Below are 19,689 nucleotides of genomic sequence, written 5' to 3' on the forward strand. Positions count from 1 at the left end.
TCTCTCTGTCAGTCAGTCTCTCTGTCAGTCTCTCTCTCTAAGCCTCTCTCGCTCAGTCAGTCAGTCTTCCAGACAGTCTCTCTGTCAGTCATTCTCTCTCGCAGTCAGCCAGTCTCTCTCTGTCAGTGACTCTCTCTGTCAGTCTCTCTCTGTCAGTCAGTCTCTCTTTCTCGGACAGTCTCTCACTCTCTCTGTCAGTCTCTCTCTCTCTCTGTCAGTCAGTCTCTCTCAGCCAGTCAGTCTCTCTCTCTGTCAGTCAGTCTCTCTCTCTGTGTCAGTCTCTATCTGAGTCAGTCTCTCTCGCAGTCAATCAGTTTATCTCAGTCAGTCAGTCTCTACCTCTCTCTCTGTCAGTCTCTCACTCTCTGTCAACAGTATCTCTCTACATCAGTGAGCCAGTCTCTGTCAGTCAGTCTCTCTCTCTGTAGGTTAGTCAGTCTCTCTCTCTGTCAGTCAGCCTCTCTCTCTCTCTCAGTTTCTCAGCCAGTCAGTCTCTCGGTCAGTCAGTATTCAGTCTCTGAGTCAGTCAGTCAGTCTCTACTCTCTCACTCTCTCTCTTTCTCTCCATTCTCGCTCTCAACTCTGTCCACTCTCTCTCCACTCTCTCTCGCTCACTTTCTCCACGCTCTCTCCTCTCTCCACTGTCTATCTCCACTCTTTCTACTCTCTCTCGACTGTGTCTCCACGCTCTCTCTACTCTCTCTCCACTCGCTCTCCACTCTCTCCACTGTATCTCTCTCCACTTTCTCTCTCCACTGTCTCTCTCTTCACTCTCTCTCTCCACTCTCTCTCACAAAGTAGTGTGTGTTCCATGGGCGTTCGCAGAAATGTTTCCGGGGAGGGGCACATTTTTAACTTCATCACCATCCCCCTTGCACCCTTCTCCCCTCGGCCTTGCACCCTTCTCTCCCTCCCCCCTTGTACCCTACTCCGCCTTGCACCCTTTTCTACCTTGCACCATTCTCCCCTCTGCCTCCACCCTCTCTCCCTTCTCTCTCTACTCTCTCTCAACTCTCTTTCTCTCTCCACTGTCTCTCTCCCCACTGTCTCTCTCCCCACTCTCTCTCTCCCCTCTCTCTTGCTCACTCTCTCCACTGTCTCTCCACGCTCTCTCCTCTCTCTCCACTGTCTATCTCCACTCTCTTCCTACTCTCTCTCCACTGTCTCTCTCTCCACTCTCTCCACTGTCTCCCTCCACTCTCTACTCGCTCTCCACTCTCTCTACTGTCTCTCTCTCCACTTTCTCTCCACTCTCGCTCTCCACTGTCTCTCTCCGCTCTCTCGCTCTCTCCACTCTCTCTCACAAAGTAGTGTGTGTTCCATGGGCATCCGCAGAAATGTTTCGGGGGGGCACATTTTTAACTTCATCACCATCCCCCTTGCACCCTTCTCCCCCTCCCCCTTGTACCCTACTCCACCTCCGCCTTGCACCATTCTCCTCTCAGCCTTGCACAATTTTCCCCTCTGCCTTGCACCATTCTCCCCTCTGTCTTGCACCCTTCTCCCCTCTGTCTTGCACCCTTCTCCCCTCTGCATTGCACCCTTCTCCCCTCTGCATTGCACCCTTCTCCCCTCTGCATTGCACCCTTCTCCCCTCTGCATTGCACCCTTCTCCCCTCTGCATTGCACCCTTCTCCCCTCTGCCTTGCACCCTTCTCCCCTCTGCCTTGCACCCTTCTCCTCTCTGCCTTGCACCCTTCTCCCCTCCGCCTTGCACCCTTCTCCCCTCCGCCTTGCACCCTTCTCCCCCTCCGCATTGCACCCTTCTCCGCTCTGCCTTGCACCCTTCTCCGCTCTGCCTTGCACCCTTCTCCTCTCTGCCTTGCACCCTTCTCCCCTCTGCCTTGCACCCTTCTCCTCTCTGCCTTGCACCCTTCTCTTCTCTGCCTTGCACCCTTCTCCCCTCTGCCTTGCACCCTTCTCCCCTCTGCCTTGCACCCTTCTCCCCTCTGCCTTGCACCCTACTCCACCTCCGCCTTGCACCCTTTTCTACCTTGCACCCATCTCCCCTCTGCCTTGCACCCTTCTCCCCTCTGCCTTGCACCCTTCTCCCATCTGACTTGCACCCTTCTCCTCTCTGCCTTGCACCCTTCTCCCCTCTGCCTTGCACCCTTCTCCCCTCTTTCTTGCACCCTACTCCACCTCCGCCTTGCACCCTTTTCTACCTTGCACCATTCTCCCCTCTGCCTTGCACCCTTCTCCCCTCTGCCTTGCACCCTTCTTCCCTCCGCCTTGCACCCTTCTCTACCTGGCACCCTTCTCCTCTCTGCCTAGCACCCTTCTCCCCTCTGCCATGCACCCTTCTCCCCTCTGCTTTGCACCCTTCTCCCCTCTGCTTTGCACCCTTCTCCCCTCTGCCTTGCACCCTTCTCCCCGCTGCCTTGCACCCTTCTCCCCTCTACCTTGCACCCTTCTCCCCTCTACCTTGCACCCTTCTCCCCTCTGCCATGCACCCTTCTCCCCTCTGCCTTGCACCCTTCTCCCCTCTGCCTTGCACCCTTCTCCCCGCTGCCTTGCTCCCTTCTCCCCGCTGCCTTGCACCCTTCTCCCCTCTGCCTTGCACCCTTCTCCCCTCTGACTTGCACAGTCACTGATTTGTCGTGAAAGGCATCTTGAGAGAGTAGGAAGCATCCTGTGCGTAACGGCTGGTGAGAGAGTTCACTTTAAAGAAGGCCACATTAAATGTTCTAAAAGATTACAGACAGGGATTCAGAGACGTTTGGATGGACGGTTTAAGTGTGTGTGAAATAGTGTAATTTTCCCCCATAAAATCATGTGAATTGTAGGGAAAACTATGTGATATGCACCTAGGGTTATCTTAAGTGAAAACTGAATGTTAAGGCGTACCTCCATTCAAATGCAAGGCAAGGGGACTGGTTCACGGAGAAAACTTATCTTTCGGCACATTTTCTGCTTTAACCTGTCCCAAATATGATACTTTTGCTCCGACCATTCCTATGCAGCAAATAATTGTGCAGTTTCACATCAGAATAATTTCTGACATTTCACAATTTCTATAAAGCAAACTTGCACAAATTAATCATGAGTGATGGAAAATTTTACACGTGTCTAGCTTTAAGACTATATTGGGGAACTTCTTTGAGAAAAATACACAGGGGGATAAAGATACTTACTTTTAGGAATATCAGTCCCAATAACGAGCTTGTTTCGTGTTTCAATTGCTCATGATAAGTAGCTATTCTGAGATCAGTATGCCCGCACAATGATGCATTTGTTAAAATGTTTCATTTGCATTTTAAGTTTAATGCAAAATGTCAATTTTTTTCTAACAATGAACAATATTGAAACTGAATTGAAAAAACGTCCTTCAAAATCTGGTTGGCAAGTCGTTTTATTGAACGTTTACCCCAACTGTTGTAATCAAGAAGGTACCAACAATTATAAGAGGAAATGAACACACCACAGGATGATCTAGGTAAAGTTTATTGCAGCGACAGGAGTCCAAATTACATCAGTGCAGATCAATGTTTTGTTAAGACAACTGTAAAATACATCTCAACAATCCCAATATGTAAATGAGCAACAATTTAACCAGAACACTTAAGTCAATTTCCCTCTTGACTATAAAAGTGTGTCAATATGCCTCAGGGGACGAGGTGCAAATATAAAAAAAAAGAAATATTTAAAAAAAAAACAATTTCCATTTTTACTATAACCAACTTTTTTCAATGTTCACAAACCAATTAACTCTATTTACAAATGGGGAAATGATCGTCTGCAAATTAGGTACTTTACCAAGTTCAAATGTGTAAACCTGATGAATAAAGTTCGGATGTTACTAAACACCACTATTGGGCGTTTTAGTTTGGTTTGACCGATGGTGTATGAAGAAGATGCATCCTTGAAGTTTACGAATAATATACAATAATTGTTATGAGTTTTACAAAAACAAATGTGAAAATTGAAGTTATTTAAATAAATATGCAAACAACTAAAACTTAGTTACAAATATCCATGCCCGACAGAAATTACATTTTTCTAAACTAATCCCACTTCATAATAAAAGCAACTTGCATTCAAAGAGAAATGCAGTCCCTTTATTTTGTTATATTAAAAGGGAAAGCGTCATGAATTAAGTCATCTGCTTTATTTCAATTACAAAAAGTTACATGATTGAATATGAAAATAAGAAACTGTCTCCAAATATCAGACAGTAATAAATTCACAATTTACAATGCATACAGGAGCCAGTCAACCCTTGTACAAAAAATTCATTGAACTAATATTAAAATCCAATTTTTAAAATCAATGCAAAACAGATTTTCCAAGATGGAATTAATTCTCGAGTAATCGAGTCTTATAAAGCTACATTACACTTTTCAATGTACAAAAACAAATCTTTTCAAAATGATCACAAATTGTTCCGTCTCCATCTTTTTTTTTTTAAATATATGCAGCCAAAAAGTTTCTTCAAATCAGGAGAACTGAATTTGTTGAACACCAGAGATCTACAAGACAAATAAATGTGTAAGCAATTAGCGTAAGTATCAAATACTCTATTTAGCAGGATTGTGGGGGAGGCTTTCTTTTTGCAAATATCACACAAAAACGCCTAACTATAGCATCCAATATTTTTTTTAAATTCTTTTATGACTAAAAACATACTTACATTGTAGTTACATTTACTCAAGGTAAAAAAAAAAAAAAAAAAACACCAGATATCCAAAGGCATTATGGCTGGTCTTATTTCAAATTAAAGTACGAGTTACTTACCTTCGGTAACGATGTATCTGGTAGAGACGATTCTAGCCACAGATTCCTTCACGTAGAATTATCCCCAGGCGTGAGACTGAATCTGGAAACTTTTTTGCCACCGCATCTCTGCGTGCCGGGGCGGCATCACGCAACTCCGCCCTGGCGTCATCCGCGCACGTGACGTCAGCGAGGTCACATAAGCCCTGCCCCGGCGCGCCTACGTCAGTTTTCTTCAGAGAACTTTTCCGCACCACAACACGGAGCCACCAGACAAAAACTGAGCATGGGAACAGTGTGCAAAAGAGTAGAAAAGAGTAAGACGCCATAAAGAGCAGTGAAACACTACGGTGCCCAAAGGCAGGGATAGAAGAGGAAGAGCAGAGCCCTGACCAACCACCCTGCCAGTATATAGACAGCCACCCCTCCCTTTCCCCGTATACAAGGCACATGCGTAAAGGGTCAGGACAGATGCAGCAGGCCTACAACCCCTATGCAGAAACCAGTCCGAAAACGGATAGGAACAACCAACCTCCAATCCACCCCGGCATAGAGCACAACCACCCCCCAAGGAACAAGGGCAAGGCATGACCGGATGACCCCAACTCAGAGGCAGCAGAGGCGCAGGACCCAGAGCAGCAAGGAAGGAATGAAGTGAGGGGAGGCAGAGATTGGAAGGCCAACCACCCCAACCTGGAGCAGCCAGAGCAGCGGTGGACAGGAGCACCGTAACCCCATCCTCGAAAGAGCCAAAGAGGAGGAATGAACAGCAACAATATGGAGCAGCCCAGCAAGAGCAAAGAATGCACTCACAGGAGACACAGCCCCCCACAGGGAGGCGAGTGGCTAAGACCAACGCCAGGGTCCTTGCAGAACGGGGAGGAAGGACGGGCCGTGAAGGAATCTGCGGCTAGAATCGTCTCTACCAGATACATCGTTACTGAAGGTAAGTAATTCGTACATCTGCTAGAGACTACGAGCCGCAGATTCCTTCACGTAGAATAGATACCTTAGCAATACCCATGGGGAAGGAGGGTCTGCGAAAGGACCCCACCTGCTATGACAGGACAGAGGATCTCCCAGAGGACCAGACCTGCGGACCGGGCAAGTAACCCGGTCCCTTTCAGGCAAGAGGAGCTCCCCAAGCAGAACCCCACCGACCCCAGAAGGATGGAGGAAGAAGAGAAATAAAAGGCCCTCACACTCACAACAGAGGAACCAAGGGCAAGGACAGAGAGGCCGAAGTACCCCACACCCCTCCAAGGCAAGAAAGCTTTCACCGAGCCAGGGGAAGAGGTCCGAGGGCCCAAGGAGATAAGGGAAAAGAAGGCGAGTCCACCCCAGAAGGAAGGCAACAGGCCAGCCAGAGCGGCGCCAACAGACATAAGCCGCCAAAAGCTAGAAACAACAATCAAGGACCCCAGGAAGACTGGGCAGGCTACGCCTAACAAGGGAGAACACAGAAGCATCCCAGCCTGCAGGGAGGTGAGGAAATGGCCGGACACACCACCATGAGGGGCTGCGCACACGACCTCAAGAAGCAAAGCAACATACACAAACGCCATGAAGAACAGGCACCCAAAGGCCACCAGAACTTCCCAGCAGAGCACAAGCTATATAACAGCTAACACTACCCCACATAGGGTACGCTAAATCCCAAGACATGGGAACCTTCTTTGGAAGAACCTCTGCAGCAGAGGAAAAAACAAATGACCACAGGGAAACAACCCCGCGAAAGGCTCGACAAGCAGCCCAAAAGGAAAAAACAGAAGACCTCATCTAAGGGCCAAGTCTGTGTAACAATTCCAGCAAAAAACACACCCCGGTAAACAAAGGGCCGTCCAGCAGCCAACAATGCCAAGTCCCGGCTAGGAGGTCTCAATGGCCAGAAAACACACTCTACAGTTAGAGCGACCGTCCCAAGAAGGTCTAGAACAAGCTCAACTCAGCAGTCACTGAGGAGGGGAAGGAGGAGGAGGAGCAGAAGAAGGAGGAGGCGGAGCAGAATAAGGCGGTGGAGGACGGAGCCCTGCCAAGAATCTTTGGATGGCGGAGTCAGCTGGGGCATGGAACAACAGGTTGCCATCAAACGGAAGATCAATGAGTCGCACCCGAATATTCTCGGGGAACACTCATCCCGAAGCCAAGCATGGCGATGGAGAGCGACTGAGGAAGCCATAGCCGGCCCAGCACCTCTGAGATGTCCAGAGCAGAATGGAGAATAAACGCCGCCTGCTCCGGGCCATCCAACGCATGATTCCGTAAGTCCACCTGAACAGTCTCTTGGGAAGCTGCGGATCCCAGAGACTCAGCCAAGTGTCCTTGCAGAACGGGGAGGAAGGACGGGCCGTGAAGGAATCTGCGGCTAGAATCGTCTCTACCAGATACATCGTTACTGAAGGTAAGTAATTCGTACATCTGCTAGAGACTACGAGCCGCAGATTCCTTCACGTAGAATAGATACCTTAGCAATACCCATGGGGAAGGAGGGTCTGCGAAAGGACCCCACCTGCTATGACAGGACAGAGGATCTCCCAGAGGACCAGACCTGCGGACCGGGCAAGTAACCCGGTCCCTTTCAGGCAAGAAGAGCTCCCCAAGCAGAACCCCACCGACCCCAGAAGGATGGAGGAAGAAGAGAAATAAGAGGCCCTCACACTCACAACAGAGGAACCAAGGGCAAGAACAGAGAGGCCGAAGTGCCCCACACCCCTCCAAGGCAAGAAAGCTTTCACCGAGCCAGGGGAAGAGGTCCGAGGGCCCAAGGAGATAAGGGAAAAGAAGGCGAGTCCACCCCAGAAGGAAGGCAACAGGCCAGCCAGAGCGGCGCCAACAGACATAAGCCGCCAAAAGCTAGAAACAACAATCAAGGACCCCAGGAAGACTGGGCAGGCTACGCCTAACAAGGGAGAACACAGAAGCATCCCAGCCTGCAGGGAGGTGAGGAAATGGCCGGACACACCACCATGAGGGGCTGCGCACACGACCTCAAGAAGCAAAGCAACATACACAAACGCCATGAAGAACAGGCACCCAAAGGCCACCAGAACTTCCCAGCAGAGCACAAGCTATATAACAGCTAACACTACCCCACATAGGGTACGCTAAATCCCAAGACATGGGAACCTTCTTTGGAAGAACCTCTGCAGCAGAGGAAAAAACAAATGACCACAGGGAAACAACCCCGCGAAAGGCTCGACAAGCAGCCCAAAAGGAAAAAACAGAAGACCTCATCTAAGGGCCAAGTCTGTGTAACAATTCCAGCAAAAAACACACCCCGGTAAACAAGGGCCGTCCAGCAGCCAACAATGCCAAGTCCCGGCTAGGAGGTCTCAATGGCCAGAAAACACACTCTACAGTTAGAGCGACCGTCCCAAGAAGGTCTAGAACAAGCTCAACTCAGCAGTCACTGAGGAGGGGAAGGAGGAGGAGGAGCAGAAGAAGGAGGAGGCGGAGCAGAATAAGGCGGTGGAGGACGGAGCCCTGCCAAGAATCTTTGGATGGCGGAGTCAGCTGGGGCATGGAACAACAGGTTGCCATCAAACGGAAGATCAATGAGTCGCACCCGAATATTCTCGGGGAACACTCATCCCGAAGCCAAGCATGGCGATGGAGAGCGACTGAGGAAGCCATAGCCGGCCCAGCACCTCTGAGATGTCCAGAGCAGAACGGAGAATAAACGCCGCCTGCTCCGGGCCATCCAACGCATGATTCCGTAAGTCCACCTGAACAGTCTCTTGGGAAGCTGCGGATCCCAGAGACTCAGCCAAGTCCCACAAACAGGAGGCCCTAGCCAGTACACACAAGGTGTTAAGGGCCAGCAGGGCAGCGCTGGTCGAGGCAAACATGTTGCGCCCCCAAGAGTCCAGCCAGCGGGCCTCCCGGGACGGCGGAGTCAACAGTGGCGGCAGGGAGGGAAAAGCAGTCAGCAAAAGTGGACTGGCGGCAGAGGGGTGGAGGGAAAGACACGCCGGGTGACGCAGCGCCGGAAGGTGCCGGTGCAGAAGATGTTGAGGCACCAGATCCCCTGAGGCAGGATGCCTCCAAGCCCCCGTCAGGGAAGAAAGGAGCGAACCCTCAAAGGGAAAGAAGATTTTTCTCCCACCAGAGCCCTGGTGGAGAACTTCCAAGAGATGGCTCGCTGGAAAACGAGGAATCGGGTCACCCATGCACAGAATGCCCACAGCCGTAGACACCGCATGAGTGAAGGCCGCACCCGCCTCCGTAGGGCCCCGCGGTGGAGAAAGCAGCTCCTCCGTGGGCGACGGCTGCAAACTAAGGCGGCCGTCCAAGAAGCCAAGCGGGACGGGCAAAGGCCAGACCTGGAAGTCAGAAGGAACCTAAGAATGGGGGACCTGCCCCTCCTCCGATGAACACCTCTGCCTCAGAAATAGCAGGGAGCCGCCATTCGAGGATGCCGGTGAAAAAGACACCACACAGCGGCCAGACGACCAATATGCAGCCAGCCTCCGGAGAAGAAGGGGTGTCCAAAGACGAATCCGTGGCACGGCTCCTGCGCGGAGCCATAGAGTCCGCCGCATGAGGCAGGGCGTCGACACCATCCGGAGTAGCCAGACAGGGCTCCTCCAAGTCACACCGCGCGAGTGCAGACAAACTGGCCAAGGGGCGGCGCCGGAACAACGCCGACTCGCCCTCCGAAGAGGCAGCCGCCTGCGGGGAGGGAAGAGAAGTATTCAGAGAGGGACGAGGGGTCCCCACTCAGCCTTGATCCGGAGCGGGACGAGGGGGGTCCTCCGACCCCTGTGGCGCTGCCCGGTCCAGCAGCTGCCGGCGCCATAGCGGTGTCACCTCGGCCTTAGACAGGACCACCTTGTCAAAGAACCGAGAGGGGCTCTGGGATGCGACCCGAGCCCCGACGACCTCCCGCGACACCACAGGGACTCCTGCCTGCGGGAGTTTGCCGCGAGGCAGGGGCGCCGTGGTCTGAAGGAGGGACCCTCAAGGGGCAGCACCCCAACAGTACCACATCCTCCAAGCCTGGATCCGAGCCAGTCGGCGCCGGAGCCGCCAGCGGCGCAGAGGGCCCCGCGCAAGGCAAGGGATCCGGTGACGCGCCAGGAGGGGAAGGAGGAGGAGAAGCCAGTGAGGCCTTCAAAGCCACCGCGTATGTCTCCATCTGGACCCTCGACGCCCCATCACCGGCAAACGGTGGATGGGCCGCATCACCCGCTGAGAGCCCACGTCCCCGGCAGGCCGGACACCAGCCCCCGGGGACAAACTGCGACACTTACCCACCGGGGAGCGACGCTCATGTGACATCGGAGAAAGGCGAGGACGACAACCACGGCCGTATCTGAAGCCATCCGCCGAGGCTGACCAAGGGGAGAACGCCGACTCGGAGAGACGCACCGAGAGTAGTTTCATCCGGCGCTCCCACCGCGACTTCGGCTTCAACTTTTGGCACGCCTCACAATAAGTGGTGCCGTGATCCTCCCCTAAACACCACATACAAATGAGGTGACGATCCGTCGCTGACATAAGATGCCCACACGACCTGCAAATCTTGAAGCCTAAAGGCATTTGCACACTGTTCCACTAAAAGAAGAGACATTGGGAAGAAAAAAGGGCCCCAAACAGGCCCGTTGTAAGGACAGGATCCGCACTGCACGCGGAAAAGAAAAAAACTGACGTAGGCGCGCCGGGGCAGGGTTTATGTGACCTCGCTGACATCACATGAGCGAACGACGCCTGAGCGGAGTCGCGTGATGCCGCCCGCCCCAGGCACACAGGGATGCTGTAGCAAAAGAGTTTCTGGATCCAGTCTCACGCTTGGGGATAATTCTACGTGAAGGAATCTGCGGCTAGTAGTCTCTATCAGATATATCAAGACAGCCGAGAATGGGGTCTTTGACGCCCGGGTTGCCCCAGGAAACATCGCAAGATCTGGACACGGTGGGCGACCTATCGAGGAATTGACCTGCCCCCTCTGCACGAGGAGGATCCATGAGTGGCACCCTCTGATCCCTGATGTGTATCACCCTGTACTATATAATTTGTTGTATTTATTGCACTGCCATGATGTATTTTTAGAATCGGATGAATCATATGCTGTATTATTGAGATTAACAACTGTCTGCATAATGGTTGTATTATTGTTTTACCTGCATGTTTGGCAGGTATTGTTCTTTAGCATAAAAATGGTTACTGATGCAAATATTATCCTTATGCTCACACAGATCCTTGCAGGGCTTACGCCCGCTATACTGCAAAATAACCAAATAAAATTTGTTATAAAAAATAAAATACCAAGACAGCGATAGATTACTGGAGTTCACATAACAAGAGGTGAACTCGGAAAATTAATACAACAATTATAAAAGTGACTGTCTATATAGCACACAACACAAACTAAATTGTTCACGGACAAATAAAGCTACCTGTAGATGATTACCCACCTCTGCAGTACTGATTTTATCCACTGCAGAAGGTTAGAAGGCTGAGTTTGCCATGCTGGGATTCAAACCTGCATGTCTCTGATAAGGACTAACCAAGATCAGTACTTCTTTGAGGCATTGTATGCTGGCTGCATTAAGTGTGAAACTCAGGGGTGCTCCGCACTCACAAGTTACTATATGGGCATAGTCAAATGGGTAAGGGGGGCAAGATGGGGGATTGAAAGGCATCCTCTGCGTTGGGCTGGGCCAAGATGTCCATGAGCCCAGCTCAATTATGTAGCTTGTATGTAAGCAGGAACTGGATCACAGCCATAGTGACACACTCTGGCAGGGTGATACTGAGAGCAATGTTGCTCTGCTAGCTGTGGTCTAACATACTCCTAATAGTCTCTCAAATTCCTAGAGTTCACCTAGGTAATAAAGCTGGCTTATATTTGTGAAGGAAGCATGTTAGGGGCAACATAGGATAATATTGTCACCGCTAGCTTCATTCGCTGCTGTGACACTAGGATCCAGGCACCCGATCACTGCACCCAGAGTGGTTTTAGGCAACCAGGATGTCTCACTGCTTTGTAGTGAGTAACTGATGAGATGGTGGCTATGGCCTACACTGTCTTGTGAAACTGAGAAAGAATGTAAATGTTGGTTTGGTGGAGAGGGGGACCTACAAATGTACCTGTCAACTAGGAAGCAGTTAGTCCTTGCACTGATGCAGGGTGCGTCACTGCTGAATATTTCTTCAACGTTCATAGCTACTGTAAGAAATGAGATTATTATTTGGGGCTGCCGACTGCTCGCCTCAAGGAATAATCACAACTCTTATCAGAGCGAACCCTAAAAGTCACTATATTGACCCACGGTCAACCCTTTGGTAGCTATGGCACAGAGGATAAAGGCTTAGCGTAGGGAAATGTGTAAAGTATTTATGCAATACCAAAACAGTAAAAGTCAAAACACCAAACAGTAAATGTTTCATTTTTTTATTGTTTTTTGTGGGAAAATAGAGCAAAAAATTGCTACGAGCCAATGGTAGTCAATGGTCGCAGTTGGCCGGGACTGAAGCACGATTTAAGGCCGAAAGCATTGGAGCCCGGATCGAAACACCAAACAGGCTTGGCCTGGATGTGGCTGTATCTGATGCTGAGGCCCATGAGGCTGGATACCTTCTCACCAAGGATCTGCTGAAAGGGATTTGCTGCTATGGTGAAGCTCTGTGTGTGGAAATCGGCTTTCTTGGCCCTGGAAAGTCACACATTGGTAGCATATGCTGGAGTAGTCTTTCCTTGTCCTCCGAGGGTCTGGAGGACAATTTTTTCATTCCCAGGTTTTCAGGGGTAGTGGGCACAGTCTTGTTAGATACAGGAAAAAGGTCACAGGAACAGCATTGCGGAGGTCCAGCAGAGGCCACCAGCAGGTTCCAGGTATGGTCCAGTTGGTACTGGTCAGCTGGGAACATCAGGAAAACGCCTCATGCAGCTTTTCTATTTTTATTAAGTCTTTTCATTTATACATTAATTTAAATATAAATCGCAATACAGACAGGTGTTTAGCATAACTTCCCAAAATGTTTATTTGGATCTCCTCTATGTTCACGAATAAACTATAATCCTACACTCGAGTCTTAACTGCAATTCATTGCTGGCTCAGTTAATTAGTTAGATCGCTTCAAAATAACATTCCTAAACTCTATTTTCTTAGCTGAGGCCTCTCATGGGATCTTCAGGTTTTCTAAAATTACATCTTAATATATGGTCTCCAAATGTCTTCAAACATTAGCAGCTTATCGTTCAGCTTATAGATCAAGCACTCGCAGCACACCATCAGCATCATTGCTTTAGTCCATTCTTTCGCTATTGGAGGCACTCTCGTTTTCCAGTGCCTCAATATGCACACCTTGAACAATGCTAATGTGGGATCCAGCCATCTTTTCTTACCGATTAATCATATTTGGAATACCTCAGGCTTAATGAATGAGTTTTAGTAACGGTACTAGCCTTAAATTGCTAGCTTCCTTCACTCGTTGTTAGACTCTGGTCCAGACGTTGTGCAAGGGTGGACATCACCACAATATGTGTATAGTAACTTCTGTTCATAAGCACCTCCAGCATCTTACATCTCTGTTTAGCTCTGTCCTATGCAGTTTGTATGGTGACCAGTGCCAATCGTTGAGTGTTTTAAAAGAGCTAAACTTCAATCTTTATTCTCTTCATCCATGATCATGGTTGGATAAAAGAGAGGCACATTCATCATCAGTAAATGGTTTTTGAACAAGAGGTTAACATCTTCGCAGGAGGTGGGATGCCATAGGTTTAAAATAAGACTCTTCTCTCAGCATTTCTCAAGGGCCCAAAATCAGTTTCTTCTAGTTGCCCCAGCATTCGAAATTATTGTGCATCGATGAGGTATCCAGGCCACCAGGAAGATTATCCAAATTGGCTTTCAATCAGTACTGTAGCTGTAGGTAGTAAAGGAATTGGACAACTCCAGCTGGTATTCTGCTTGTAGATCTTAAAAGGGTTTAATCGCGTTGTTGTTCAATACTTCTTCTATGCATAGGATCACTTTACTAAACCACATCAACCAGTTCAGAATTCATCTGTTTATATGAGACTCTGTGTTATTCCAGAGTGGCACCTGTTGATTTACGAATCATCACTGTTGTATGATTGTATGTCCAGATTTGTTGTGATACCGCTATTATCAGGCTGCTTCGGCTATCTGTTGTTGAATGGTACACAGACAGCTTACAGGCCCATAGCTCATCCTTGAAGACTGTTCTAACTCGACCCAGTTTGGCATTTTTAAATCAGGATTTACGTGATAGGGCATTTGAGGTATGCGCATTGCTATATCGAATAACTCAATTTTAGGAAGCTGAAGGCCGCCTGAAGTGGTAGTCACATGTAGCCTAGCTGTTGCTAGTTGTGGGCATTGGTTTGCCATTAAGCTATCAATTTGTTGCAAGGGGTATCATACCCTTTACAGTGACATTGTTAAAACAAGATGTTAAAACCTTTATTAATTGCACCCATCCCCCACATTGAAAGCGGCAGTTTGTCCATTTCTCATAATCTCGCTGCATTTGCTCAGTTAGGATGTCTATCATCTTTGAAAATTTTGGAAATGTTACAACTAAGCAGGATACCTAGAAATTTCGTCTTCTTCTGCAACCATATGAGTGATTGGCCATATAGAGAGCTGGCCATGGTGCATTCATTGGCATGGCTTGGCTTTTTGTCAAGTGAATGTGTATCCAGAAAGAGAAGCAAAAGTCTGGATAGTCTTCATCAGCGCTGGGATAAATGCCTATGGGGAGTTGGAGTCAGGAGAACATCGTCTGCATATAGCATTATTTTAAGATTGCTGGCTGCAGAGTCTATGCCTTTGTGAGTGTCGGATTGCAATCGCCAGAGGCTCTAACACCAGTAAAAATAATAGAGTTGATAGGAGACTACCCTGCCGCATTCCTGTGCAAATGGAGAGCCATTACTCACCAGAATTCATTACAGGTGACTATAGCCGTAGGAGAGGTATACAATCATCATTTGACCAGGTCTATGAAGTTCTGACCTAGCGCCATTCGGGACATGATCCAAAAGGTAGCCTCACTCCCTTGATCAAATGTTTTTTTAGCATTGCGGGATAGGGCCGTTCTTTTGTCTAGTTGGCTTAGGCGCTACAACATGTGATTCAGTGAGGAACGTTCAAGAATGAAACCAACCTGGATCATATGGATTAATAGCAGAAAATATCTTCAGTCTAGTCGCAAGGACCTTGGCCAGTATTTTAATGTCCGTACTTATCAGAGACATAGGCCTGTGGCTCCGACACTGAAGTGGGTGTTTCTCTGACTTCAGTATCAGTGTGATTAAAGCTCTGTTGAAGTCTGCGCCTATGCCATTAGTTTCTCTAGCTTCACTGAACATCTTCCCAGTAGAGGAATGGAGCGCTTAGCAGTAGATTTATAAAAGTGGATCGGGGGCTGTATTCTTCCGGGTATTTCCCAACTGACAGTCTTGACAGCTTCCGTTATTTCTTCATGCAAGATCTCTCCATTGAGCTCTTCTCCCAATTTCACGGCTAAACGTAGGATGAGGAAATTGTTTTTAAAATTCCTGTTTAATGGTTCAATCTGCTACAGCTTTCGAAATGTAGAGGTGGGTGTAGAATGCAGAAAATTCATTGACAATGGCTCTAGGACATGTTCCCAATGAACCTTATTGACCAACTCCACGGTTCACAGACGCCCTCAAAGAGTCAAAGAAGTACTGCCGAATCCTCGAAAAAGTCTGTCGCCACGAACAAACTACAGAAAACATGACAGTTCTCAAGACCGCCACCCGCAAACACCACCAGCTGATCCGCACCACCAAAAGGACATCATTCAAAGAGCGACTAGACAACAACACCCACAACAGCAAGGAACTCTTCAACATCGTCAAAGAACTCCCCAACCCCAGCAACAACGACATCACACCATCGCAGGAACTCTAACTCCCTTGCCACGTTCCTCCACCGAAAGATCGCAGATATACACGACAGCTTCGGACCCCAGACTCCGCCTCAAGTCACCAAACCAACGACCCCCACCACCACCCTCAGCGCCTGGACCCCCATCAGCACTGAGGAAACCACCAACGTCATGAACTCCATCCACTCCGGCTCCCCCTCGGACCCATGCCCCAATCCTATCTTCAACAAAGCATCTTGTTTGCGTCAGCCACCTTCCCCGAGAGCTGGAAGCACGCAGAAATCAACGCCCTTCTGAAGAAACCCACAGCAGACCCCAAAGACCTCAAGAACTTCCACCCCATCTCTCTTCTTCCCTTTCCGGCCAAGGTCATCAAGAAGACCGTCAATAAACAGCTGACTGTTTTTCTCGAGGCAAACAACTCGCTCGACCCTTCCCAGTCCGGTTTTCGAGCCAACCACAGCACCGAGACCGCCCTCATCGCAGCCACCGACGACATCAGGACCCTGATGGACAACAGAGAAACAACCGCCCTCATCCTCCTGGACCTCTCGGCAGCCTTCGACTCCGTATGCCATCACACCCTAATAACACGCCTCTTCAACACTGGAATCCAAGAAAAGGCCCTGGACTGGATCACCTCGTTCCTCTCCGACAGAACCCAGAGAGTCCGCCTCCCTCCCTCCCGCTCAGAAGCCGCCAAAATCATCTGCGGCGTACCCCAAGGATCCTCGCTCAGCCCAACGCTCTTCAATATCTACATGAGCCCCCTCCCCGCCATTGCACGCAAACACAACATCAACATCATCTCCTACGCCGACGACACCCAGCTGATACTCTCCCTCACCAAAGACCCAGCCATCGCCAAAACCAACCTACAGGAAGGAATGAAAGACGTTGCAGAATGGATGAAGCTCAGCCGCCTGAAGCTGAACTCAGACAAGACGGATGTCCTCATCCTCGGACAATCCCCCTCCGACTGGGACGACTCCTGGTGGCCCTCAGCACTGGGCTCCGCACCAACGCCTTCGGATCACGCACGCAACCTGGGATTCATCCTGGACTCCACCCTCACGATGACTAAGCAAGTCAACGCCGTCTCGTCATCATGCTTCAACACCCTGCGCATGCTCCGAAAAATATTCCGGTGGATCCCCACCGAAACCAGAAAGACGGTCACTCAGGCCCTCGTCACTAGCCGACTGGACTACGGAAACGCCCTATACGCAGGAACCACCGCCAAACTCCAGAAACGATTATAGAACGCCTCCGCACGACTCATCCTCGACATCCCTCGCCATAGCCACATATCCGCCCACCTGAGAGACCTGCACTGGCTCCCCGTCAACAAGAGGATCACATTTAGGCTCCTCACCCACGCACACAAAGCTCTCCACGACATGGGCCCCGAATACCTCAACAACCGCCTCACGTTCTACACTCCCACCCGCCGGCTCCGCTCCGCCAGCCTCGCCCTCGTCCCACGGACCCGCAGAGCCATAGCAGGAGGAAGATCGTTCTCCTACCTGGCTGCCAAGACATGGAACTCCCTCCCCGCACACCTACGACTGATCCAGGACCATCTCACCTTCAGGAGGCACCTCAAGACCTGGCTATTCGAGCAGTAGCAGCACCCCCCCCTCCCTTCAGCGCCTCGAGACCCTCACGGGTGAGTAGCGCGCTCTATAAATGTTTTGATTGATTGATTGATTGAATTAAGTCTAGCAAGGCTGATGGTGCTCTCTTGAGCTTTTAGTAGCCCTGTAGTCACACAGGTCAGACAACTGACCTTAGAGTCAACTTCCTTGCTCTGGGGACAAGAGAGAAAGTCCGGTCCTACAGGGCTCCTGTCAAGTCCATTCCGCTTTTATTTCCTGCCGGTCCAGAAAGTGTTCTGATAAGGGTGTCAAGGGTTGCCACATTTACGCCTGACACCAGCTAGTGGGTTGGGGGGACCCCTGGCCCCTCCCTACCCAATGGGATAAAAGTTCCTATGGGTTATCCTACCGACTTATGCAGCAGTTTCGGTCTGCTCTACTCCAAACAGAGACACAGTGCCCCCTCACTCCTAAAATCCAAGATGGAGTCCACCCAGAGGTGTGGCCAGGATAATGGATAGTCTCCTCCTCTGTGATCACAACGCACCAGATCTAGGTGCAATGCTCCACACACTGGGTTTATTACCTGCCTAGATGGGTCACCTAACATGTGAGAACATTGAGTTCCTGGGTACACCCAAACTGGTCTTCCTGCCAGGGAAAGGGAAATTCACTCCCTAGACTCACACCATTGTCTCTGGGAGCAGTTATACCTCATATGGGCTAATTACAGACTAGGCTACTACTGGATAGCTTATGCAGATTAGTCTCCAGGAGCTCCTCGCAGGGAAATGGTAACTTTCTTCAAGTTACTTTTACTTAATATAGATAAATAAGTAATCTGACTTTTCCATTACGTTGGGCTTTAAAAAAATATTTGAGAGGTTTAATCATATTTCTAAAAGGTCCACATCCAGAGATTGTAGAATGAAAATATAACCCCCCCCCTCCTTCCTATTGTTTTCTATGGGTGAGCTAAAGCATTCTAAGAGTTAAAATAGCTTTTGGGTGCTGGTCACTGTATGGGCATGTTAATGTAAATTTCTACATGTCCTTCTTTTAAATATTAAAGAGTGCATTGTATATAAGTTTGCTTTCTCCTGTCAGAAAGAGTAGTTTTGACAGATTGCAGTGTAGGTTTTAAACTGCAGTAGTCAAGCTACACAGGCTAGGCCTAAAGTCATGTTTGCCCTGTCACTTTAGTAGATGGAACAATAGGTGCTGAAGTTCACAAGTGGCATTTACCTCCCAGGCCCTGGGTGCGCGTTCTACACCACACACTAGGAATGTATAGGCACATTAACTGTGCCAATTAGGAATCTGTCAATTTAATTGTGTTTAAGGTGGAGCACATGCACTTCAACACTAAAGTCAGCAGAGCAGATGAGGCAAAAATCTGTGAGGACATCATACATAGTAATTTCCTACACCTACAAAATAATGTCCTGGTGTCTTTCTTAAAGAGGGTGGGGGTGATAATGCTGCTCTTTTGTAGCAAATACTCTGGCCATTTGAAATTGAAGAGCTCTATCGCTTTAGCGGTCACAGTAAAGCATAGTGAAAAATAATCCCCTCATCTGTAAGCGCAGTTACCCAGTTTTAGTATCTTTGATACATTTAATATTAGGCTAGGAACCCCCACCACCTCCCTCCTGATTAGTAAGAAAGAAACACCAGCATACATGGATTCAGTGATCGTCACCATGCAGCCAATTAACTTCCGTTTTTAGGCTGTGTGGCTCTCACGTCACCTTATGGTGATCTGCCGCAGCGCATCTAAAGATGGCATTTTCAGATATCGTTTACGTTACAGGGTCAGCCTCGAGAGTATGGAGGGGCTGTTGCAAATTATTCCAGGGAAAATAACAATGCAGGCGATGTACAATTAATGGTAACACTCTCAATTGGCTCATTCACAGAAGATTTACATTTTTTATTTGTTTTATTGTTAACAACGCGTTCCGGGGTAAGGGTTACACTGGAAATCATGAGGTTAGGCACATTAAGTGAAAAAAAATCCTAGCAAACATTTTTTTCCATCTGTTTGACTAAGAATGCATCTATGTCCTAACACGGTTTTGTGAAGGTGGGGAGATTTCTTAACAAGTCTGCTTAGCTATCTCTTGCAGAGCTGTTTTCTTGAAAGACCTGAGTGATCATTTTATGGTATGTGGCACAACTGATGTTAGAAGGGGTCTGTAGGAGTTGTTTTCTTTCTTATATGTATTATGAATTGGGCTTATGCTACCTAAACTATGGTTACACTGTCCTTTATACATCATGAGATGATTACTACTTTTGTTTCTTCTACTAAATACAGAATTTTGAGTTCTATACTAATAGAGAGCATTCACATAGACTTCAACCGCAATGCACCTAACCAAGGACATCCCAACTGTATCAGGCTATTGATGTACAATGCATCAACCAGCATTCTCGAACAAGCTGTCAGAATGACTGAAATCCAGTGTAATGCTATCATGAAAGATTC

At 48.9% G+C, this 19,689-nt stretch overlaps 1 protein-coding gene across 1 annotated transcript in view; it reads right to left on the bottom strand.

Moving 5' to 3' along the window:
* Positions 1–3,428: 3,428 nt before the first annotated feature.
* NFYB (nuclear transcription factor Y subunit beta) overlaps positions 3,429–19,689 on the bottom strand; it is a 147,918-nt gene continuing 131,657 nt past the window's right edge. The window contains exon 7 of the mRNA XM_078674988.1: positions 3,429–4,469. Within this exon, the coding sequence (XP_078531114.1) occupies positions 4,437–4,469 (33 nt within the window). The 3' untranslated portion in view covers positions 3,429–4,436. The remainder of the gene's footprint in view (positions 4,470–19,689) is intronic.

The sequence above is a fragment of the Lissotriton helveticus genome, chromosome 1_1 (assembly GCF_964261635.1).
Source record: "Lissotriton helveticus chromosome 1_1, aLisHel1.1, whole genome shotgun sequence".
Taxonomy (NCBI): domain Eukaryota; kingdom Metazoa; phylum Chordata; class Amphibia; order Caudata; family Salamandridae; genus Lissotriton; species Lissotriton helveticus.